This window comes from Lingula anatina, chromosome 4, assembly GCF_051362555.1.
Source record: "Lingula anatina isolate TDL-2025a chromosome 4, LinAna3.0, whole genome shotgun sequence".
Lineage (NCBI taxonomy): Eukaryota > Metazoa > Brachiopoda > Lingulata > Lingulida > Lingulidae > Lingula > Lingula anatina.
Genome location: NC_141770.1, coordinates 11,000,694 through 11,026,528, shown reverse-complemented (window position 1 = coordinate 11,026,528; position 25,835 = coordinate 11,000,694). Strand labels below are relative to the sequence as shown.

The following is a 25,835-nucleotide window of genomic DNA, read 5'->3' as shown; positions in this document are numbered from 1 at the left end:
TTCCTGAGATCCAAAATAGTGCAACTCCATTGAACCTCACTGCCGCTGCCCTCGGATATTACCGACATTTTGTGAAATCAAACACCATATATGCAGCATGCACTGTGTGTGTGTGTGTGTGTGTGTGTGAGTGTGTGTGTGTATTGACAACGTGTAAACGGAACCTAACGAGGCAATGGCGGATACAGGGCCGGGGCACATTTTTGACTTCCGTCAGCTTCGGCGGTATTTTCCTCGCACAAATACCCCTACATGTATAGTAAAACGAGCGTAACGTGGCAAAAACAAACAATTTGTTTCCATCCCCGTGCCTACAGTTATTTCATACAGAAAAATGTGTTCGTTAATTGACTAGACAAGCGCGAATCAATTGAATGGGTAAACATTAGATGTCCCAATTCGCTAAGACAACCGGTATAAAACCCGAATCATTAAAATTTCACGTTAACATGTGTTTTCTTTGCGGTTGATGATCTCAAAGCAGATTATTGAACAAAGACCGTGATTTAGGTAACAGCTGTTTGTGGATTTTGTGGACTGTTGCGTGTATTTTTTTTTTTTTTCAAATACACGTCGGGCGCACACCTGACAACAATGACCATTGCCAGAGAAAGATATTCCCTTGCGCGCCCTACGTCCTCCACTCCGACACACACATAAATAAATAAATAAACAAATAAATAAATAAATAAATAAATAAATACCCTGGTCCTTTTTAAGTAATTTATTTCATTTCAATTTAAGAATTCCATCAGCTGTTTCACGACAGACTAAGCTGCTAAAACAAGTTAATTTTTGCACTCATATATTTCAGTGGCTGTCATGTCGTTCTCATCGAGGTTAGCTCAGCTGATTGCACACCTCAGGTAGAAGTTCCACTCACATTGTTAGCCTATCTTTCTCTGTTACTGGAATATTATTCAAATATTGTTGAGATTTCTTTATAAAGTCCCAACTACCTCACATCATAAAAATTGATTAATAGGCCTATCATGAATAAAAAAATAATAATAATCGTATTAAATGTTTTAAAGATGCATACAAAGCCAATTTTTTGTCACAAAAACCAACCAAATGCCAGCATATAGTTTCAAGTAGTATAACTAAGAGAATTACCAAAAGGCATGGTTTAATTTTACCCACAAGTGATGTTTGAACGAATTTTTCTGCTGTCATTCTAAGCTGTATGTCAATGGGGCAGGAAAGTAGGTCACAAATGTAGGTTAAATTTACAACCATAAATTTAAAGAAAGGAGCAGTCTAAATGTCTTTTATGGCTGATCGAGGGATCTATTCAGTTTATCCCTTGGCATGTCGAATTTATTTGAGTCATACAAGAATCTAGTAGAAGTGGTTTACATGTGTTACTGGGAATCCACGCTCCACCGATGCTCGGTTCGTATGCACCTTTAACATTAAAACTGAGGAAGTCTACTTGTAAAGGCAATTATAACTAACTATGTCCGCGATTTAAATGATCGGTATCTTGGTTCCTTTCCACCTATAGCGTCTGCACCTATGTGCCAGTGCTTTGAAAAGTTGATTACCAAGTATCATTTTTCGCTTGGATTGGGTACGGTAAGTGACCCACTTTTTATGACCAAACGTCCATTTGGGTATATAATACACGTGCCAACAATTCGGGGGTTAAAATACGGCAAATACTGGTGTTACAGTTACGCTATTAATATAATATAACATTCACGCTTTTGTCAGTTCACACAACAAGTGCAATAGCTCATGAATGTGCTGAAGGGACAGCTAACGCAATCAAGACATGGTGGTCTTCGCATCTTCTCTGCCATGTCCTCTCTGATGGACCTTTGGCCGTCTTAGTAGGAATATTGGAAGACTGAGCGACAAACAGGATATACCACACAGAGTCACACTGAACTGAAAAATAACAGGAATATTCAGGTCATACATGCTATCTGTAACATTACGTTACGGTACGTTATATGACATTGCATTATATTACATAGCATAGCATAACAGAACATTATATTATATTATATTATATTATATTATATTATATTATATGTCCTGAAACAAAGAAAATAATTACATAAAGTGGATCCCCTCCAAGGCGGCTCTTGAACCAAGAGAATAGTGGAAATTGCAGGAAACCTGTCACTGACTGAATACCACACTGCACGGCGTAGCATTTGCCAAAATGTTCATGTGGAAACCTGTGAATGCATATAATCTTTAAAATGACATAAATACCAGGTGCAAATATCAGTATAACGTTATAACGCATTATGAAATCTGAATACAATGTTTAGAAATACACTGTCACTTTTTCTAAGGTGTAAGCATACTAAGCATTTCCGCAATAATCATTCTCAATAATACACACTTTACACTGGACGGCGTCCTTCCTGTGTCCTTTCTGCGACCATGAAATTTGGCATCGTTGAGGTCTTAATAAGGAGGCACGAGCATTGATTTGGTATCAGAATGAATGCTCAATGATCGGCCAGTTGTCGGCACGTAAAGTATTATAATTTTTTAACTCTCAAATGGGTCCGTACTGCTGGACGCAGAAAGGACGCCGTCCAGTGTAAAGGGGGCTTAAGTAACCAAGCAGCTGCGCCTTCTCAGTAGGCCATATCCTTGACCATTCTATAAAGTGTACTTAGAGCAATCAAAATGAAACACATATAGGAATCTGCAGTAAACTTCTTTTGAACCGAACAATTTGTTTGAATCGTGGAAGTATTCGAATAAGGCAATGTGCAGATCGAAACTTTAGTTGATACCTAGGGAACTTCCACAACATCCGTTTCAAATGAAAAAACAAATATATCTGGGTTATGAAGTTACGATCGCGAGTTCTTCGACGCAGACTGTGCTAGTACACGTACATGCGTTCAAAACTACGTAAAATCCATATAATAGTGTACCTGTAAGAAAATGGATAACTCACAGAATATTTATCGTATTCTTTGCACAGGCAGGTATACTGTAAGCGATAATGTACATACTAGTAAACATATACCTGGATGAAATAGAAAATTACAAACTTTTAAACACATCCAACCTTACAGAGATAAAGCAGGAAAACATGTCATGGTGCGAAGGTGTGAGACAAATACTTTTTGAGAATGGCTTTGGTGATGTGTGGCTAGGCCAAAGATATGATAAAAACTTTATCCAGCGGTTTAGGGAAAGAATCAGGGACAGAATAACACAAGAATGGCAGAGAGACATAACCAACACCAAGTCCAAATTGCAAGTTTATTGTCAATACAACAACAAATATGTGAAGGAAAGATACTTAGATACAATTACAGATAGAGATAAATGCACCACTTTAACCAGATTCCGCATAAGTGCACACAACCTAGGTATTGAAACAGGTAGACATGAAAAAATTCCCCAAGCAGACAGAATTTGCAATAAGTGCCATTCTGGCGAAATAGAAGATGAAATCCATTTCCTATATAGTGTCATGCCCCCTTTATACAGACCTCCGATATGATCTTTATTCAGTATACAAAAAACAACATAGTAACTTTGAGCATCTTACCAGAATGGATAAATTTAAAACACTAATGACTGGTCAGAAGAATGAACATATTATTGCTCTTTCCAAGTATTTATGGTTTGCCTTCCAAAAAAGGGACTGTGCTGCACCCATTACCAGTTGAGTAGGTTGAGCCTTTTTGGACTCTGCCAAATATGTTTTGTATTTTTCATACAAGGAGTCATACAATATCACTACTTAACATAATTCATATTTATTTATATTTGCAAAGCTCAGCAAAGACTCTACTTTCTACGACGATTGAGGTCATTCTATGTCAACCAAGAACTGCTGGCAAAATTTTACCGGGCTGTGATTGAGAGTGTGCTAACACAATCTTACACCGTCTGGTACAGTAGTGCTACAGTAGAGGACAAGAATCGCCTCAATCGCGTAGTAAAAACTGCCAGGCGCATTGTAGGTAGGGACCTGCCGTCTATTGAATGTTTGTATACGAGGCGAGTGCTCAAGAAAGTATAGTCAATCACAGTGACCCTGGTCACCCAGCGAATAGCCTACTTATGCATATGTCAACAAGCCGACTGCGGTCATTAAAAGCAACCTCCACGCGCACCAAGAATAGTTTTTATCCATCAGCAGTACGTATTTTTAATGAACAAAATGTATTTTAATAATTCCACTGTATCACATTTTATCGACAGATCATAGCAATTTTCATTTTATATTTGTATAAATATGACAATAAATTATTATTATTATATTCATGATATTATTATATATTCATGATACATTCCTTTTGTACATTTTCATCTATCCATGTAGATGCATACGTTACAATGAATAAAGGTAAAGGTATGAGGTATTTCCCTAAATATAAATAAGTAAGAATATGACACTAGGCTAAAATACCGGGGTACAAAAAACTAATAAGCTCTTATATAACTTTCCCATTATATGCATGGTATGCGAAGAAATACTTACGCATATGCGATGAATGTGATGAGCACGGCAAATGTGAAGGATCTTAACATACAGTGCAGAACCATTGCCACATATTGCCCCTCCAACACCGGCACTGCGCATGTCACCCACAACAGCAGTCCTGACACACACGTGATCAGGGATGGCGTGATGAAGGTTTTGGGTTCAGCTATCAGAAAACGAGGGAACTATGTTGAATTGCCAAAGGAAATGCATCTTTAAAAAATCGTAACAATTAATACATATGAAGCGATAGTAAAGTCCTGGCAATGTATACAAGTTATTGGTGTCGGTTCCTTACTCTGCAATAATATAATCCACATGTCAAAAATCTATCTGAAATTCGGTACCAGAAATAGATTCTAAAACTGGATCTTCTTCAAATTTCTGGTCGTTAATTGTAGTCCTTGAGGCACAGAGAGAAAAGTAAGCAGAAATATATTGCAAATATACATTTTTTATGTACCAAAACGTTTAGGTATTATTTTCAGTTATCCTATTTAAAACCACAAAATGGCATTTAGTCCTGTTTAGCAGCAAATAATAGCACTCGCTAATAAGGAATATTTAAAGTGGGTGCTTTACTTTTTGTGTGCATGGATAGACGGAGAGCAGTGTTTTACCGTAAATAGTCACCTGTCCATAATTTTAAAAAATCCAACAGTTATGGAATTTTAACGAGTTTCAAGTTGTCCTTCTTTTGAAATAAGTGCTTGAAACGATATATGTCGCCTCTAAGAGAGAGAGAGAGAGAAAGAGAGAGAGAGGGAGGGAGAGGCAGTGAGGGAGGGAGGGACGAAGAAAGAGAGGGGAATACCATGAATCAAGCCCTCGCCTCTGTGCTGTCTGTCCAAGAAATGGCCGACTGTTAACGCTAGTGGAATGCTGAATCCAAGTTGCATGTAGCCAAATACATTTGTATAATGACTGGCTGAAACATAGTACAGGAAACAAAATTTTACTTCTGACTAGATTAAACACACGTAGATCTACTGTTATGTAATAAGTTCTTACAGTTTGAATAAATTTGGATGATAATAATAAAAACAGATACCACCCCCTTTATATCTTGTAAGTACCCTTAGTTAAGTAGAAAAAAACTGTGCTTACTTAAATTACGATCCCCATACGCCCTGTAATCCACTATTGCGTTAAAACTGCCAAAATAGGAGGCGATGAGAAGGACGTTGCAGGAATACCAAAGCTCTGTCAGCCAGAACATAGGGTTCTTCAACACAGAACTGAATGGAACATATTCCTCAACTCTGGTTGCAATAACTTTGCTTTTGTTTTCCTTGAGAACAGAAGCATCCACCTGTTCTGCTACTGAGAAAAGATTTTGCGTGGATAAGTGATTGTGGACCGAAAACCCGTCAATATCCATGCCTGGCTTTTCCAGACTGCCTTCTGTTATTCCTTCATTTTTTCCTGGTATTGCAAAATTTGATGAATTTTTTGAGTCACCATCAGGTGTGTCGTTTCCCATAGCCGGGTTCGGTTTTACGTTGATGTCTGAATCGACTTCCAGAGCATAATTATCGCAGTCGAATTTGGGTTCTTTGTTCCGTGCGCACTACGAGTAAAACATTTCAGTTTAAAAACATTCAAACTCAGCATAGACATTTTATACATCTTTCTTTGTATACTTCTACTTTATTGAGAGATGAATAAGCTCCTATAACTCTTTTTATAAGAGGGAGACAGTCAAGGCTTAATTAATGACTGAAAACAATTTTACTTAACGGGCCACTCCATAGGAATTCCCCACCAAAATGAATTGTTGGAAATCGAATTTAGGAATGCGTTTGTAAATCCCCCATATGCCGTTTATAATTACCAGTCATTCGCTTAAATGAAAGTATTAAATTAAAAATGGAATTAAACATGGAACCAAAGTGCAAGGAAAGCTCAATTATTTGTGAGTAGGAGAAAATCCCTCTTTCCTCCAGGAAATTCATTTTGGCTGGAAAATCCCATGGGGTGTCCCTTTAACTTATCAGCTCTGAAATCTTGTCACATAAACGTATCTGTATATAACCATTACTTTATAAAACAAAATTTTACTAAATATTTTCATGAACTTTAGGTTTTGACATGTTATATGATACCAACAGCAATAGTAGAGAGCACGTCACTGATTGTAGACCTCCGACAAGGAGAAGGCAAATACTGGACAGATATCGGGAGACCCTGGTTTACTTAAATTATAAAACATTCATTTCCTTAATACCATCAAAATATTTGAATAACGTTTCAGGTAACTTGTCCATTAACAATCCCACAAATAGTTATAAACCTTTACTGTCAAGAAAAACAAAAACTCCTTCGGAACAAGGTAAAATAATGTGGCACTGTGTCATGTGGCACTGTGTCAAAAACGACATACCTTCATAGATCTCGCGCCATGGGGTGCATTCTTGGTACGCAAGGAGCGCCCACATCTACAAGCGTCACTCTCAGACACTTCCTCACGGGGTGGCAGAACTATCGTTGTGGCGGTTGCGATCACAAACGTTCCACATCCCATGGCAATTAGAGACAGGCGGTAAGGTACCCCTGCATCATAAGCCAACTAAAGAAAATATATTGTTATTAGACACCGCATTTGAAGAAATCAACAAAAAGAATTGAAACAATAAGATTGATCCGAATATAACTTGTACGCATCTGTCACAAACTCATTCTAATTTTAGGGGTACGGTTACCGAACACCCCTACATGTTTTCAGTGCCTAAACGAAAATCCAGTTGTACAGTTAATTTCTATTATAAAACAACACTTTTGAGAGTTCATACAAAAACAAAAATTCTTCAGTGGATGTGCATGCCGTCATACAATTAACTTATACCTTGACTAAAACAAAACTGAAAGAACTCATGTCAATTGTGCCAGAGATAAGCGTTCCTATGGTAGATTTTCTTGTGGGGAATAGCCACCTCAGCTGCATACCAGTGGTTCTAAACATAAAACCGCCAACCAAATGGAGAGAAGCCCCAGGAAATAGTAGCCATTCCATTCCTGAAACACACCTGATACACTTACGTTTAGAATATGAATACCGAAAAATTCCAATGCCAGTATACAGTGATTACCAGACTGTTTTCAGTTTTTAACCATTGCCACTGTATGTCAAGATTGCGTTCGAACGCAAAACTGAATACGTTCGAACGCAATAATTAATGCATCAGAAAGATGATTTTTTTTCTTTTGCAGGTTTCTTTAAAAGAAGTACAGTCAAAACAATTACAACTCTCTATGGAAACGGTTGAAAAAAGATGAGGCCTGTGTGTGTGTGTGTGTGTGTGTGTGTGTGTGAAATGCAACTTGTATTTTTGCTATCTTTGCTGACACTGATTGATCGTTATTAGAAACAGGTCTTGCCATTATGCCTTGCTAACAACTTCAGAATAAGATTAATTCCTTGATCCCATGAAGGATACGATGCTGAAGTAGGAGTTTTGTAAGGTGTAAGGTGATGCGCCTGACATAAAAAAATGTCGTCTCTGCGATCCTAGATATACAGACTTGACATTTCGCTTATTTTAGTTTTAAGAAATAAATAACATTTAAGAAATAAATAACAAAATTTTACCTACACATACCTTTGATGTAGGTAAAATTTTGTTATTTATTTCTTAAATGTGTATCTTATGTGAATTATGAGAATAGATAAATGTATAGTCAGGTGTTTCAGTAACAATTGACTTACAGCCTTGTCTGATACACTGCTGCATTACATTATGTGTGGTGATTTCTTTGGGTAGTACTCTTTGGGCTGGTCTTCGTATGACTATGGCAGAGCATGGTTCAGTCAAAAAAGTCTCAATATTTCGGCAAAGGCTGCACAGATGCTTTTGAAAATTTGCGTACAAGTAGCGGACGTTACGATGCATAAACTGAACGAAGCAGTGCGTTACAGCATTGTTGATATGGACCAGAATGGAGCAAAACATACATTGTCAGACAGATTATTTTGTCGCAAAGAACGCTCCGCACAGTCTTACAGAGGTATGCCATGGCTGGTCTACCTACACAGAAGGCATCCTGAACTTACGACCCGGAAACAAGATTCATTGTTCTTACGGGTTTTGCTGCTACAAATAAACAAAAACAACCAGTTCACTTCAAAATGAGGGGCAAATTGTCACCAAAAGCGTTTTTCAATGCCCATCGTAATTATCAGACTGGTTTAATCAGACCACAGCAGGCGACCTCTGAAGGACCCCCTGTGAACAGTGCAACATCGTTGGCTATTTCTGCAAAGAGCTGGGAACTATTAACTTTCTTAGGCACAACACCGGAAACATATTATGGTTTTCACTAATGAGGTCAGATTATTGCAGCTAAGGCGCATCTGTATTTGAGGCAGTATTCACGTGGGTGACAAATTTCATCGATATAACCCTGAACCAGAACAAATACACCATCTGCTTCCCATTTGCTAGAGGCACCGCACGATAATTTTAAATTACGAGATGAAAAAATCTGTCCCCGCAGAGCACCTGTATTTGCAGAGCAACCAGATGAGGCCAGACGCACCTCTGACTACACCGTTGCTGTAGCTAGACACCGATACGAGCGGCGTCCTTTTTGAAGTGTATAACTGACGTTGCACATGCGATAGTTTTGAAAATACAGAGATTGAAATAACGCTTTTTATGGTTGTCGTATGACTTAAAATCAGCCATTTATTTTGTTTGCTTAATTAGGCAAATATTCAATTTTGGAGATGATGTCACAATTACACTGAATAGATTATTAAAGTTATTAAACATTATATTAACCCTTGTTTTCATTTATAAGTCGGAAAAGTAGGAAAAATCAAAGAAAAAGAATTTGGAAAAAATATTCCATGTTAATGTCAAGTATGCATGTGTATATATGTACTAGTAGTCCATTCTTCTTGTTGTGCGTCAGAAACGGGTGTATTGCGTTGTTGAATAGCAAAGTAAAATATGGTGTTGTTATGTATGCCAAGCACAAGAATCCACATTTAAAGATAGTTGGGCCATTTGTTCAGTTCGCGTGAAAATTTATATATTTACAGCTATGTGTTTCCATCTACGGTTGACACCTTGCACTTTTTCGTACGGCGTTGAGTACATGTGTCCCGCCAAAATATTTATGTTGCCAAAATAGGCACGTCCATATGATGCAAGTTCGTCAACATTACGTTGCATATACGCTACGGATACGTTGCCAACATCGATCACCGCATTAGAAGCGTGAACGTAACTATATAACGTTTCCTTAGCGTCAGTTTAGTGCATTCCTAGTGTATACCTAACGTATAGGTAAGGTGCCACTCAAAACGCTGAACATTTTTGAACGTGCTCAAGAATGTATACCTGCTCCAGCGTATGCAAACGTACACCAACGTTAACTTGCGTGCTCGAAGCGTATACGCAGTTTAGTCTAATGAAGCCCTTGCAATTGTCTTCGTATGTATTAATTTCCCCATACGTCAGTGCTTTACGCTATTGTGTGACAGGGGTATTACTTAACATGAAGGCTAGTTAAGCCTGACTTTTCTGACGTTTGGCCTGCTAAATGATGACTATCAACCTTCTGCAGCATGCACTGATTAAGATTATGCAATATACCAACGTGCAACGCATAACGATCTGTGATGATAAACGTTCAACGTCAAACTAAGTACTTTTCTGGACAAAAGAAAAACAGTCCCATTGTCTAGGGAAAAACGCACATTTGCTGTAAAGAATATACAATGTAGTGTTATTACTAGCAGATATCGTTTATATTACTGGCAGATATAGAAAAAATGTTACCTGGCGCTGAGAAGGCCATAAGGAGACATCCGCTTACACTGAAGACTCTGTAGAAAAAATAATACATATCTTATGTGATGATGTGTTTGACTGATATTTCACAAATAATTAAGCGTATATCATTTCAACATGGGATAATGCCTATTTACTCTCAGGGCCAACTTGAACCAGACACAGACCACAACGCGCTATTGCATGCAAATACATGTGGTTTAAACAGTAGTACTTAACAACAAGATATGATTTTCCTCACCAGATAAGAACATTAATGCAGATTTGGAATTGGGAGGTTTTTAAAAATTGTACTTTTTATCGTATGTTTAATATTAATATCCCAAACACAAACCGGAATTAATTTTATTTTAATTTAATAATCAGTCGCAACACAGAAATCATAAAAGCTTTTTTTTACCAAGTTGAATAGACTAACACTAACGAACGCAGTTGGCATGCTCCACATCTTGTCTCAACTTACAAAAAATAACAGTGTTATAGCACACAGTAATAACTTATTTCGTCCGTCGATTTGCGTTAAGTAAAGCCATGACTTACATGCCAACGGCACGTGAAGATATAAAGTGGCAGTGATCGTAAATGTAGCCAAGTGCGGGGGTCAGGATCTGGGAAGTTATGGCCACCGTGAACACCAAGTTTAAAATCTCCTCTTGTGCCGGACACCCTACTGGACCGTCTTCGTACCGGCGTCTGTCGTCTGTCAGGGCTGACCCATTGATGCTCTCTGTCTCGTTAGAGCCGCAAAGGTCGGAGTAGAACCCTGCGTCCCTGAAAATGTACACCAGGGAAGGCCACCCAATAATGCTGACCGTGTATATTCCCACCTCCAGCAAGACCAGGGTAACGGTCAGACCTTTGAGGCAAGGAGAGTGCGTTCTTATTGGCATGGTTTTAACCTCTTTGAGGCAAATTTCGAAAATAACTTAAAATTGCAGCGTTTTTGTGCCTTATTTCTTCTTTTTTTACCGCAGGAAATTTCCGCAGAGTATTCCGTATCTAAAATTCTCAGGAGCTATTGGATATGGGTATGTTTGTCAAGCCGCATCTCTTGAAATACTGTCTCTGGTTTAAATGTTCACTTGGCTAAACAAAATCGCCTCTTCTTGACATTTGCAAACAAAAGCAATTTTCCGGGCCGTTACTCAACATGTAAAACCTAGCCCCATTTTTCGGGTCTAGCACAGGTATCTCAAGATGCCCGCGTGTGAAATATGGTACACTGTACCTGGCTGGCTACACCTTTTTAATGAGTCACTTTTGTTACATGCTTATTAGATGCTGTAAACAATATTAAAGTAAATGTATATACATGTACATTTATTAACGTGACGTGTGGACGTGCGACGTATACAAATCACTCGGCCTCGATTTAAGATGTGCTGTGTCTCTTTTTTTTTTTTTTTTTTTTGTTCTTTAGATGTCATTGGAAGCACACCTGGATGACTCTCATTGTCTTATATATATGAACCCTTGCCCTGGTGGTCAGCTCCTGTGTCTGGGTATAGCCTGGAATCTGGAGGAACTGGGACATCGGGTCAGGGTCACCTGGACTCTAGGGGATAGTACATGCAAGCCAAGAAGTCTAATTAAATATATTTAAAAACTTTGAAGAACTTTAAGAACTTTGCGCAAAGGGTATAATAATAATAATAATAATAATAATAATAATAATAATAATAATAATAATAATAACTAGAGGATCAGAGAGGCGATACCGCCTCCTGGTATTGTACCACCAGCTGGAGTAAGAGCATTCGTATGGGAAGGAAAAAGAAGGGGGAGGGGTTGTCTCACTAGTTGACGATCTTTCGCAAACAAAAGCCATTGAATGAATATACGATTGCAACGATCCCCCACTGAGGATACGAAAATTACGTTCTTCCTTGCTCTTTGGCCAACGAAGACTCAAATATGAAAATCGCGTCCTCATCTCTTTCACATTGGGAATGAACTTTCGCTAACAATTTGAAAGTTGTCCTTTTTGTCTGCCAGTTTTAGAGATAAAATGAAAAAACATTTGCAAAGTTCAGTTCATGGTGAAAAGTAGGTCAAAGGTCAATTTCAAGGTCACATTTAGATTGCCAATATACGACTTCCTATTCAAGTTTAATAGTAACTATGGACCTATCTCTGCCAGTTTTGGAGATAAAAGGGAAGCAAAATTTGCAAACTTCAGCCCATGGTGAAAAGTAGGTCAAAGGTCAATTTCAAGGTCACATTTAGATTGCCAGTATATGACTTCCTATCAAAGTTCAATAGTAACTATGGACCTTTCTCTGCAAGTTTTGGAGATAAAAGGGAAGCAAAATTTGCAAACTTCAGTCCATGGTGAAAAGTAGGTCAAAGGTCAATTTGAAGGTCACATTTAGATTGTCAGTATATGACTTCCTATCCAAGTTCAATAGTAACTGTGGATCTATCTCTGCCAGTTTTGGAGATGAAAGAGAAGCAAAATTTGCAAAGCTCAGTTCATGGTGAAAAGTAGGTCAAAGGTCAACAAGGTCACACTAAGATTGCCAGTGTATGACTTCCTATCCAAGTTCAATAGTAACTATGGACCTATCTCTGCCAGTTTTGGATATGAAAGGGAAGCAAAATTTCCAAAGTTCAGTTCATGGTGAAAAGTAGGTCAAAGGTCAATTTCAAGGTCACATTTAGATTGCCAGTGTATGACTTCCTATCCAAGTTCAATAGTAACTATGGACCTATCTCTGCCAGTTTTGGATATGAAAGGGAAGCAAAATTTGCAAAGTTCAGTTCATGGTGAAAAATAGGTCAAAGGTCAATTTCAAGGTCACATTTGGATTGCCAGTATATGACTTCCTATTCAAGTTCAATAGTAACATTGGACCTATCTCTGCCAGTTTTGGAGATAAAAGGGCAGCAAAATTTGCAAAGTTCAGTTCATGGTGAAAAATAGGTCAAAGGTCAATTTCAAGGTCACATTAAGATTGCCAGTATATGACTTCCTATCCAAGTTCAATAGTAACTATGGACCTATCTCTGCCAGTTTTGGATATGAAAGGGAAGCAAAATTTCCAAAGTTCAGTTCATGGTGCAAAGTAGGTCAAAGGTCAATTTCAAGGTCACATTAAGATTGCCAGTATATGACCTCCCATTCAAGTTCAATAGTAACTATGGACCTATCTCTGCCAGTTTTGGATATGAAAGGGAAGCAAATTTTGCAAAGTTCAGTTCATGTGAAAAGTAGGTCAAAGGTCAATTTCAAGGTCACATTTAGATTGCCAGTGTATGACTTCCTATTCAAGTTCAATAGTAACTATGGAGCTATCTATGCCAGTTTTGGATATGAAAGGGAAGCAAATTTTGCAAAGTTCAGTTCATGGTGAAAAGTAGGTCAAAGGTCAATTTCAAGGTCACATTTAGATTGCCAGTATATGACTTCCCATTCAAGTTCAATAGTAACTATGGACCTATCTCTGCCAGTTTTGGAGAAAAAAGGGAAGCAAAATATGCAAAGTTCAGTTCATGGTGAAAAGTAGGTCAAAGGTCAATTTCAAGGTCACATTTAATTTGCCAGTGTATGACTACCTATTCAAGTTCAATAGTAACTATGGACCTATCTCTGCCAGTTTTGGAGATATAAGGGACTAAATGTTATAATTTTGTAGTTCCCATAATGTGCCATAAATTTCCTACAGAAAAAAATTCATTAAAATAAAGATAAGGTCATTTTGGTCAAAATTCTTGAAATGGGAGGTACTCTGAAGTTCCAAAAGTTCAAATTTGATGAAATAATGTCAATAATGACCACAAGTTGTCTGCTTTGCCAAGCCTTTTGTTTTATTTTTGCAGAGTTCAAAATTTATTATCCATTACTAGTCAGGCGGTTAAGACCAAATTATATCCAGAATTGTGCAAAAGATGATAAAAGCATGAAACTTTCCACGATGAATATTTAAGAAAGCCGCTCATCCGAGTACTAATGAATTTTGGAGTTGCCCCCCGATCCAAAATAGACAAACACCCAATGGTCATTCATCGTGGAAAGTTTCATGCTTTTATCATCTATTGCACAATTTTTTGGCTTAGCTGCCTCACTATACCGTACTGCACATTTTGCTTTCACCACCAATATGTACTTTTTGATAGCGTAACTCGAAAACCGTTTGGAATACAAAGAAACGGAGACCACCTCAGTGTTGGGCTTTACATGCTCTACCAAATGCAAAAAAGAATGGGTCTCTAGCATTAACGGTCCCCGAATTAGAGACAGTTTTCAGTTTCGGCATCTTATGGCCGCTACTCCCGTGAAAATGCACCGATTGACCCCAAATTCACGGAGATGAAAGATGACCTGAAGGGTAACACTTTCCAATAATATTATTGGTTAAGTCTGTGTGGTGTCTGAATAACAGGGCAATATATTTTTTTTTGAAAATTTTGGCCCGTATGACCTTGAAGTAAAGGTCAAAGGTCAAATCCAAGGGCATATTTGAAATCTACACATATGACTTTTGGAAAGCCGTCTGTAGAAATTTTTCCCATAACCCCTTCCGTAGGGTAGATAATTAGCATTTAATTTTGCCATTTTTGGACAAGGGTGCATTGCAATGAGTGCCACACCCAGACCCCAATACCGACAAAGCCCAAATTTTACGTGGAACGAGTTGAGATTATAGGTGACCTAAATTCAAGAGATGGGTACGGGGGCCCTTACCGTCTAGGAGGAGAAGCGGTAACGGTAGCCGTCCGGCGGAGCCGGCGGAGCCGGCGGAGCCGGCGGAACGATCCGGACGGGACCGAAACCATGTGTACCGCCAGCGCTAACGCTGGTGGTACAGTAAGTGCCATTCATTATGCTTTATGTACTTACTGAACTGAGATTGAAACACTGCACGCGCAAAGTTCCATAATTACAATTACCTACATTCTACCCGGGGTCAAATAAAAGCATTGTCTTCATATATTTACACAATGTGTAATATATCAAGTGTATTATATCACAATGCACAAGGCTATGGTATTTATATAGGGAGCCTATTACATACAGTGATAAATTGGATTGAAATGACGTGACAAAGATGAAAGAGTTCAAGTGCTGTTGTTTTTATTTAAACGTCCTTGGAGGCCAGCCCAGAGCTGTCCCAGATACCTTACCTGTACATGTCCTCAGGCATGTCACATCCTTAAATGATAGCGCGAATGTTTGGATTAATTGCACACACATTTAGAACAACGCGTAGCCGGGTCAAAGTTCTCCATGGACTGTAAAATGCCGCGTCCTGGATGAAGCATAAAAAGCACTGCGTCCTGCTCGGGGGCTAAAATACCTGGTCAGGCTGTTAAGTTTTTTTTTAATGCACTTTCCACTTAAAGGGCTTTTCCATGGAATATACCCTCCAAAATGAATTTTCCTCGGGTAAAGAACAATTTTTCTCCTACTCACTAGTTATTGCTTATTCCGTCCTTGCACTTGGATTCGATGTTTTATTCCATTTTTCATTTAATGCTTCACTTTAAATGACTAGTCAGACATTATAAACGACATCCTCCTTCACGTGCATTGCCTTGTTTTCTTACAAGAAAGTGGCAGGTTGTTTTGTATCGCGACCTGTGTTTAATACAGATGATGCAAGCTGGCAATGGCTACCCGAGGAGGCTGAAAAGATAACAACGACACAAGGTACACCTCACATGAACTATTATTTAAAGGGTTTTATTGTCTTTGGAGTCTGAATTGAGAAATAAAAGAAGCTTTACAGGCATACTTATGGCTGTGGGGGATTTTAAAACGCATCTATAGAACTTCCAACAAATCGTTTTGGCCGGAAAACAAATGGTGTGTCCCTTTTAATGCCGACCCATACGTACCACTGTTCACTATTGCATGTAAATGTAAAATTTTAGTGGTAAAAGTTTAAAAAAATAAGCTACCTAGAAAAGATTTTTCAATCACGCTGACTTATTAATCTAAACCGCTCAGCAAATGCGGAGCACAACAGAAACACGGGGAGAACATTCAAGAGAAAAAAAAATTGGAAAAAATTACCCCAAGAAAAATAAATTGTCATTATTTTCTCTAGAAGTAACCCGATCATGTTGAGTTTCGAAAAGAACCCTATTTTTGACCAAGCAATGCTACTCAGTAAGTTTTAACTAAAGCAAAACTTGCACCAACCCTCACAGAGTGCAGTCCACTGCCAGGAAAGTCTCCGCAGGGCCGAAGAGTGCCATCGGGAAGGAACCAATCGATAAACTTTAACTCGTATATGTATAATGATAAAAAGAAAAGGAAGAAAATAAAATATTTAAAATAAAATCTCTCACCAAGAACAACTTCAAACCCATTTTATTATTCCATATTACCTATTCGCAACTGGTATATTTTGCAGTCACTTGTTTTCCTTCCCAGTAAAACGATTCCAAAGTGACAATGTACACAATCAGTGTATATATGTTATACATTGTGACAAAAAAGAAAGATTTTTCGTCCACCATTTCATCATGCATTCTAAAATATACACAACACAATATAACGCTTTTCTATTATCAGTTATGACAACTTTACCCAAAGTTTCATTAGCATTAATATTATACCTATAATACATATCTTGCAGCACCATTATAATGGTATGTTCACAAGATATAGGCTGCAATGAGCTTCAGTATTAGCACACGCCTTGAAACCACTGTAATAATAAAAAAACTGAAATCGCGCGTTTAAACGGTCTTCATACAATTATAATTTCCCACATTCCCTAGTTCGTGATCATGTAGTTGTGCTGTAAGACAAAAGATTTATGTCAAAGGACACAGGAGCAAACACAACCAGCATATCCGTTTACTAGCTCTTCGGAGGAAATGGTAAAAACGTTTAAAACGCTGAAGTGCTACACACAATGCTACACAGTATTTTAACTGCACAATACATTATAAAATATGGAAAAGCCTGCATTTGTGATTGCAATAAAAATAATGTGCATAAATTCAATTTCATCCCTCAACCTATGATCATTTGGAAATGATCACAACGAAAACCACCCTTTTCATCAAGTTATTAAATCAACAATCATGTTTTTCCCAAAAATTTTATTAACTGGTTTCATGTCAGGTGGACAGTAGTGCTCAGTGTGACCCAAGATCATCTCCGCTCTCAGTCGACATCTAAAAATAAAAGAGAAATGGACGTGGAAACAGAAGATTAAATTCTTGAAAAGTAATCAAAATGATCAATATTGTAAATCTATGATGGATATCAGAGTAAAGAGGGGAATTTCCAGACTTTATCCCGTTAAGAAGCATGTTTGTGGCGCACGCGATAGTTTCCCTTTTTGAGCAATGATAACTGCTCCTTCCCCTGCCAGGATATGTGTTGGGGTGCCTTTTTTAACAGTGGCGCAGTCAAACAGGCGTGTCATCATAATTCGTATGCTTAATCTTTTCCTAACAGCTTGCTGATTGAGGTCATTTCTATACACTCCCTGCGTGTTATTTTTCAAAATATCTGACTCCCACCTTGTGTCGTTATAAGAATAAGGTTCAGATGGAACAGAATAGAAATTCTCAAAACAGGTTACAATAGTTTTATATCACTACCTTAATAACTTAGACTAATAGCACACACAATTTTTGAGGTTATTGCAATATCCACCCGTGTAACCCTGCCTGTTGCAGCTGCCCATACATGCCCAAACCCCAAAGAATGAAACGAAACATTTCGACCTTCGGCTGCGACTCAATTCCTGGGATACGGCTGTCGCAGAAATGGTATCTAAAAAGAGAAAACGCGGTACGCCAAATAAGGCTTATATAAAATTTCGTTTCTCCCGGGTAGCCGGTAAGTTTTGAGATGACATATTTTTATAATTTGTGATGGTGTTTATTAACTTTCAAAATGTGATCCCAACTTCTCGTCATCAATTGCTATGGTATGTATATTTTTCCGTTTTCACTGAGAACTTTTAAAAAATTAACACCAACACCGTGAGACAATTATAAAATTAATTAAATAATGCACGTATAATTCTGCCAAACTAGGTTTGACCAAGGAGTTACAACAGACTTACATTGCACTGTGACTAACATTTCTTATTCGAATGACGGTTGAATGTCATTTATACTTTAATCGACAGTAGTTGTACAATCGTGCAAAAAAGTTTGCAAAACTAAGTAGCTTGGACTAAAAAATTGCTTACCAAGTACAAAGGCCAAAAGGCACACCAATATGAAGTACTTCATGATCGCAAAATGTTAGGTTGGTTTGCGCGTACCTGAAGCATTTTCAAGTATAAATCTACAACTTTTCTTGAACAATAGTTCGTGTATGAAGATGGAGATCAAGCCATCAGTAAAGTTACTCAGTCGTTTTACAAATGAAAACTTTCTTAAAAATTACAGGTACATTGATTACAGTTCTTCGTAATGAATAAAATACATTTACAGGATTACAGCTCACAATTTTAAATTGTCTAAACACAATTGTCTAAACAATTTTACTAAACTTGGACATAATTCGATTAAAAATAAGTAGTTTCTGAAATGTAATTTGTATCTTAATAATAACAAGGCAGCAAAGCTGTCAAATGTACAGACAAAAAACAGAAAATAAAAAAAGCAGAAAATAGGATACTGTTAATTCTGATGCACTTATGTATTATGCTTAACTGCATAGCCAACATCAAATTTTAATTCGGCGCAACAGTGGATTGGGATGAAAGTAAAATGTGTAACAAGCATTAGACTGAGCTCCCATACCTAGATCAATCTACAAGGATCAATCCAACTCGCAGGGGTTTCTCAACAAATTGCTTTCAGCTTAAGCGGCTTAGGATTCTGGCATGCCAGTTTCAGTAGGACAGCTAAGCCACTTACATTGATTGCAATTTAGCGAGAATTCCCTTGGAGATAGATCGACCCACAGTTAGCGTGATAGGGTCTGGAAATGTTCCCTAAGGCTTCAGGCTGATAAGAGTTAAAGTTCATACTTTGGAAATGCCAGAATGAGAATAAGTGAAAATTTCACAAAAAATTGCTTAAACTTGATAAAAAATAATAATAACAATTTTATATATATATATATATATATATATATATATATATATATATATATATATATATTAATAGAGCTGTTTTTCTAATTTGGGCTGTATGTCAATCCTAAGAATCATTCTTGTAAGTTAAAAAAATACAGAAAATGTTACAAAGTAACAGCACAGGGCTCCTGGTAAATGGTAGTGTTAAGTCGCATCTATAAAATACCACTTTGAAAAATGAAAAATTAAAAAAAGGAAAAATTACAAAAATATTCCACTAAAGCTGCCAATCAGTCTAGCTGTATTACCATGATATGAATCATCCAACTTGAGTTTAAACAGTGTCAACAACTCATAGAAATATTATATATATATATATATATATATATATATATATATATATATATATATATATATATTTTACTACAAAAAGGGCAGTTATAGCTATTATTCTGATATCTGAACTTGTCATCAGATCATATGACCTCCATAGATAACTATAATCTGTAATAATCTCTTAAGAGATTACAACAAAAAAATTCATTTTTTTTTTTGCCAAAACAAACAGTTATTATCCCTTTAACTGCAAAGTCAAGTTGCAAATATTGCAAAACAGGTAGGATCAATAAAAGTGAACTGTTACATGCCCTTGGGAGTTATAAGTCCCAAACTGAAAATACCAATATGTGAAAGATAAAAATTTCACAAAAATGTACAACAGAATAACATGGTCAATAAGATTACAGTTTCAGGACCATATTTGAGAGTTCAAATTCACAAAATGAAAATCCCAATATGTGAAAAATGATGACAGTGCACAAAATAATATTACACAATGTTTAAAGACATAAAAACCCACACAACTGCTAATGTGGAAATACAGAAAATGCACAGCGCTTCTGGTGGATGGGAGTTAAAAGTGACATCTTGAAGATGCTTGTGTTTGAAAAATAATAATAATAAAAAAAAAAATGTAAAATAAAACATAACAAAAAAAAATCCAATAAAGCTGCTATTCAAACTTTTTATCTAGCTGTATAACTATTAACATGATATGAATAACCCTATTGAGTTTGCCAATAATAAGGCACTGTTATTCATCTTAAGCATTAATGTAAGCCTTACACAAAATTTTCTTCTGTAAAGTTATTTTCAATATAAAACAAAATTTACCTGCATAATTATCATCGACTCCTAATTATGTGACACAGTTAACAGATCTAAACCTATGGGACTTTACAGGGAAATCTCAATGAGTGTTTTATGTAATCTCATTTAATGCCCAATTGAAAACTAATTAAGCAAATTACTTTATAGACCTTAATTTAATTAGTGATCACCCAAGGGACAATTTCATACTAACCTTTATCCATATACATTTATTGCACCGCATAGTACTCTAAAGAACTGCATTGCTTCCAAAACAGAAAACAATCACTCTGATTTTCCAACACAAGCTGCACTTCAGACCTATACAACTTTTTTGTAAGTTTGAGTATCATAAGTAACATGGTTTACCCTTAATCGCTATCCTGGGAGCAGTGTCGAAAATGGGGTTTTCTTCAACTTTCATGCAATATAACATAATGCTTAATAGCATAATGACCATCAATTTATAATAATTAAGTAACAGTATCATGGATATTCAGAAAATATAATTTGCAAAGGTCTTCAAGCCAATAGAAGTTCAAAGTCACATCTCGAAAATGTCATTATGTGAACAATTTAATTCTCACAAAAAACTATATAATTTCCAGAAAAATTATTTGATAAAACAGGTTTTCCAACTGAAGCTACATTTTAGTCCTATGCAACTTTTCTGTAAGTTTCAGAAGAGTAAGTGAATGCTTTTCTTTAAATGGTAACTATGGAGGCAGTGCCCAAAATAGGGTTGTCTTCAATTTTGATGCAACATTACATAATTCTTAACAGCACAATGACCATCAATTTTTTTTATAAAAAAAATGATAATAATAATAATAAAAGTATCATGGATATTCAGAAAATGTGATATGGGAAGGTCTTCTAGACCATGGAAGTTCAGAGTCACACTTTCAAAATGCCAAAATGTAAAACAAGAGATAGCTATTACTGAAATGGGATTATTTCCATTTACAACACCTTTTTTACATTAAGCAAAAAAATTATTTTCATTTTTAAATGATCAACTAGGAAAATGTTGACATACGAAAAATATCAATAGAACAATTTTAAATGTCCAATTTGCTCCATTCAGAGATTCTGAACATAGTGAATGATTGAATCTGACAAACTGTTAAGATATGAGTTTATTTCCATTTTTGACACTTTATTACACAATACACAATAACAGGTTTACCGTTATTTTTATATAATCAACTAACAATGTTGTTAAGATGCAGAAAATGTCAAAAGAACAACTTAACATATCTAAATTAGTTTAAAAAAATGAGACTGTTAACATGCCTGAGAATTAAGTTTGAAGAAAAAACACTTATATACAAAAAAGGCATAACTTCACCAAAACTTAACTGATCAAGCTTATTTTCAAAACTTAATCTGTATTTTAGTAACACTGATCACTCCTGTGAATTTCAAGGCAATTGGCCAATCAATTTTCCTTAAAATGTGTTATAGGTGTTGCATACATGCTGAAAAAAGTGAAAAAAAAACAGCATAACTGGCCCGATCATGCTGATTTTCGAACTTGACCTGCATATTATGAATATTCATCAGTTCTGTAAGTTTCAAGCCAAAAGGTAAAACTGTTTTCCATTTATCGTGTTTACAGTAAAAGTGCACGCCAACGGCGACGGCGACAGCGACGGCAACGGCGACGACAGACGCAGGTGACGGCTATATGTACAGACACATCTGTGTCTGTACATAAAAACCACCATTATGATAGTGCCTTGACACCAAGGGGTAGTATTCTTTGTTAACACTCATGTAAGTCGCACGCATTAAATCAAAAGAAAAATAATATGCATATGTTTAGCGGCTTTGAAGCAAAAGTTAAGACCTTACAAAACAACCTCTAAATAAGAAGAATACCATTCACATTTTACAAATTTTTTACAGAGTTTATGCAATTGCTTTCTCAAAGCATAAGGCAGTGGCACTTACCAAAGGTGCTCAGCAACCAAGCAAGTTTTCCTATATGTTGTGATGTTATATCGGCTACCTTAAAAAATGCATCATTTTTCGGGAAGCGGTTGTCTGTACTAGTGTTAATGATGTCGGACGTGAGTCCTTTTCAGCATAAACGTATGCAGGCTCAAAAGTGGATAAAGCAATTGACATTTTTCGAGCCACTATAAACGGCTTTCATCTACTGGTACAATATTTTTTAGTTTGCGTTATGCTATAATCTTTTATCTACTGGTACAATATTTTTTTTAGCTTGCGTTATGCCTTTTGTTAACAAGAGCACTACGTGGCTACGTTGGATACATCTATGTGCCTCTATGCTGAGGCAAAATGCCAGTGACTGTACGCAATACCAGGTCTGCCGTATCTGAAAGTGTAATACTCACCGGCCACAGTATTGACTGGAATTCAAGCAAGATTCTTGAATCCGAGTCATCCGACATCCCACGGAAGATATGAGAGGCTATTGACATCAGTAGCCACCAGCTACCCACGAGCAGGGACGAGGGTTGATCTACCTGATATTTACTACTAAGCAGCACCTCAACCAAAGTTGATCCGCGGACCAACTATGGCGGAAACACTTGAAAGCTCATCGCAAAATCTGTATGGGTCGGTCATGTTTAATTCTCTCTTTCCTTTCGTTAGAAAACGCGGCAATAAAACGTGTCGATCTATCCCCGACTTTAAACGCTCAGGGAAATGTACCTGGGGACTTCATTCATAAATATGTGCCGTCAATTTATTGCATTCTCATTTTAATTTATAGCAGCAATTGCAATGAGGAATAAATGGCAAACATAAAACCGCGACGAGTATTGTTCTAATATCACCCTTAACACTTTGTCGTTAGAGGGAAAGGAACCGAGATAGGGATAATTTTAACCGCTGCTGCGGGGTTAGTTACATGGTTAGATGGCATTGTTTTAAATTCTTTTACATGTACACGTAGACTTCCTCAGTTAACATTTGAATGGACCCCTCTAGCTGACACAACTTGAGAAATGTCATCGTAGCTGGCACCTAGATCAAATTTTTGTTCAGATTTTGAAATGTTTGAAGGACTAAATAATAATCTGACATTTTTTTAATTCAAGAAAAATTTGAATTTTTATGATGTGAGATAATTGGGACTTTGCGAAGATATCTCAACAATATTTGAATAATATCCCAGTTACATAGAAAGTTTGGCTAACAATGTGAGCGCAACCTCCACTTGAGGTGTGCAAGCAGCTGAGCTATCCTCAACGAGAGCGACACGATAGACACTGAAATATCGGAGTGCAAAAATTAATATAATATATTAATATACAATATCGAAGTTCGATTAACGTGTTTTAACTGTTGATTAAAACAGGCTGTTACTCACTGAGAATTAAATCGGAGTCTAAGTGACTCCAAACTTGGAGTCCAACGGTGCCTAAAATAACTCCCAATAGGAGTCAAGTTGACTCCGATGGAGTAACGCCATCCCAGACCCCACAGGAGGGTCACAATTGACTCCATTCACACATCCCTTCATCCCTTGATTTATCTCTACAAAAGAGTCACCATGACCCCATATTTAGGAATTTTTGACTCCTTGGCACATTATGGAAAAAAACAACAACAGTGCCAAGCGGGGAGACAGCAGGTACCGTTTATTAAAGACTGGTATGTCCCCGGACGGGATTGAACCCACGTCCTCCCGCTCTGGAGACGGACACCCTAACTACAAGGCCATCCGGTCGCATATGGTGTTGCCATAGCAATAACAAACAGTTGTAAATCTGGTAATAAACAGCGTGATATATATATATATATATATATATATATATATATATATATATATATATATATATATATCACAAATATACCAATGAGTGAGCATACCTCCCCAGTGACATGCATTGGCGGATCAAACCTACAACCTGGAAACAAAACTTGCTGACCTGTATACCAACATTTCACATAAAGGGTGTGGGCAACTGAAAGCCCGGGCCAGTAATAAGTGCACGAGTTCTGCTTGCAGAAACACAGAAAACCACTTGTTCATGCATAAAACCAACTATGGCCGATAAAGTAATGTTTATACTGACAAAGGATGATGAAAACTGTTCTCTCCACGCCGCCGTCTGCTCACTGCCACAAGTACTGAAACGAGACTTACTCTCCTGCGAGCGAAAAGAGTCGGTGAAAGGGGTAAGCCAGACACTGGCCCCCGGTAATTTGACTCTGATTTTAGAGTCAGATTGACTCAATGAGAGCCAGGGGTGATTGACTCTGATAAGAGAGTCCAAAGACTCTGGTAGTGGGGTAATTTGACCCTTATATAGGAGTCAAATTAACTCCATGAGGGTCAAGGGGTGCTGGACTCTGCTTAGAGTGTCAAATGACTCCAATTTTATTCTCAGTGCTATGATTAACATGTAAAACTGCTGATGATATTCCTTACTAAGAGACCATTTATTACACTGAAGTTCTTTTATACATTCGTGCGCCATATCAAGACTAGTTTTTATGTTAAAAAATCGGCTGTTAATTCATCATTTTCCGTGCGATTTTTTCCAACATCGCTTAAATTACGTGCGGGCGCCGTGTCTTTCCTCCAAAATGACGTTGAGGTCAGGTAGGGATTTTAAGTCAGTTTGTCGGTTGAAAATTACTCATACGGAGCCTTGTACCTACATGCATTTTTTTGTACTTACATGTATTCAGCAAGCAGAGCTTTTCGTTTTCAATCTGGCTGTCCTTTCTGAAAAGAACTAAGTAAATGCAAGCATCGTAGAGGGTACAAGTATATACATTTAGAGTTGCGAGGTGTGTATAAGTCGCGACATTCTTCCCTTTCAATTACACAACAGAAGCGATGTCGGTTTTGGGGATTGGATCCTTGCTGATGTAACAATAACATTTTTTTTGTATTTGAAGAAGAGCAACCTGGTATCAGTTGTGAATAAACAACAAGCAAAATGGGTCAATATGTATGCATTTGGTCGAACTAAAGCAAATATGAGGGTTATTGTAGTCAACTCTGATGTTATATGAAGTGATCAATTCGGTCTTTAACGCATATTTGCTCTCTCCCTCCTGCTTAATTCCGTGTATATAAGCTGGGGTCTCACCTATGAAATTTTAACCAGTAAGATTCATTTAAATAGCATCCAGAACGGTTGGGTCGATGCCAAACCGCCGTTCCCCTCCTCGCAAAAACTTTTCACTGGTCACGCCCGCACGAAAACGAAGTAGATACTCCAGCGCAGTAGACTACTGCAATCATACTGCAAACATGCTTCAAATCTGCTTCGATTGGGGAGCTAATTAGCATATTTGAAACATGCTTCTATCATGCTGCAAATCTACTGCATTAATGCTCCTCTTCTGTACAACCCTATGTGATTTGTGAAGTAGAATTGCAGTAGGCTATACTGCATTTCTACTGCAAATATGCTCCAC

At 37.2% G+C, this 25,835-nt stretch overlaps 1 protein-coding gene across 4 annotated transcripts; it reads right to left on the bottom strand.

Moving 5' to 3' along the window:
* Positions 1-715: 715 nt before the first annotated feature.
* On the bottom strand, positions 716-25,602 carry LOC106179183 (equilibrative nucleobase transporter 1). Of its 4 annotated transcripts, XM_087011383.1 has the most exons (11): positions 24,273-25,081; positions 15,397-15,898; positions 10,813-11,827; positions 10,261-10,307; positions 7,320-7,489; positions 6,858-7,043; positions 5,582-6,044; positions 5,289-5,402; positions 4,472-4,640; positions 2,066-2,189; positions 716-1,893 (listed from the first exon to the last, which is right to left on the bottom strand). In XM_087011383.1, the coding sequence occupies exons 3-11, from the start codon at positions 11,160-11,162 to the stop codon at positions 1,771-1,773; spliced, it is 1,746 nt and encodes a 581-aa protein (XP_086867509.1). In that variant the 5' UTR covers positions 11,163-11,827; positions 15,397-15,898; positions 24,273-25,081; the 3' UTR covers positions 716-1,770. The 4 variants fall into 4 exon arrangements, with proteins under 4 accessions (XP_086867509.1, XP_086867510.1, XP_086867511.1 ...); XM_087011384.1 differs by lacking the exons at positions 15,397-15,898; positions 24,273-25,081 and adding an exon at positions 25,088-25,602; XM_087011385.1 differs by lacking the exons at positions 15,397-15,898; positions 24,273-25,081 and adding an exon at positions 25,088-25,602 and having other exon boundaries at positions 10,813-11,043.
* Between the last annotated feature and the right edge of the window lie 233 nt (positions 25,603-25,835).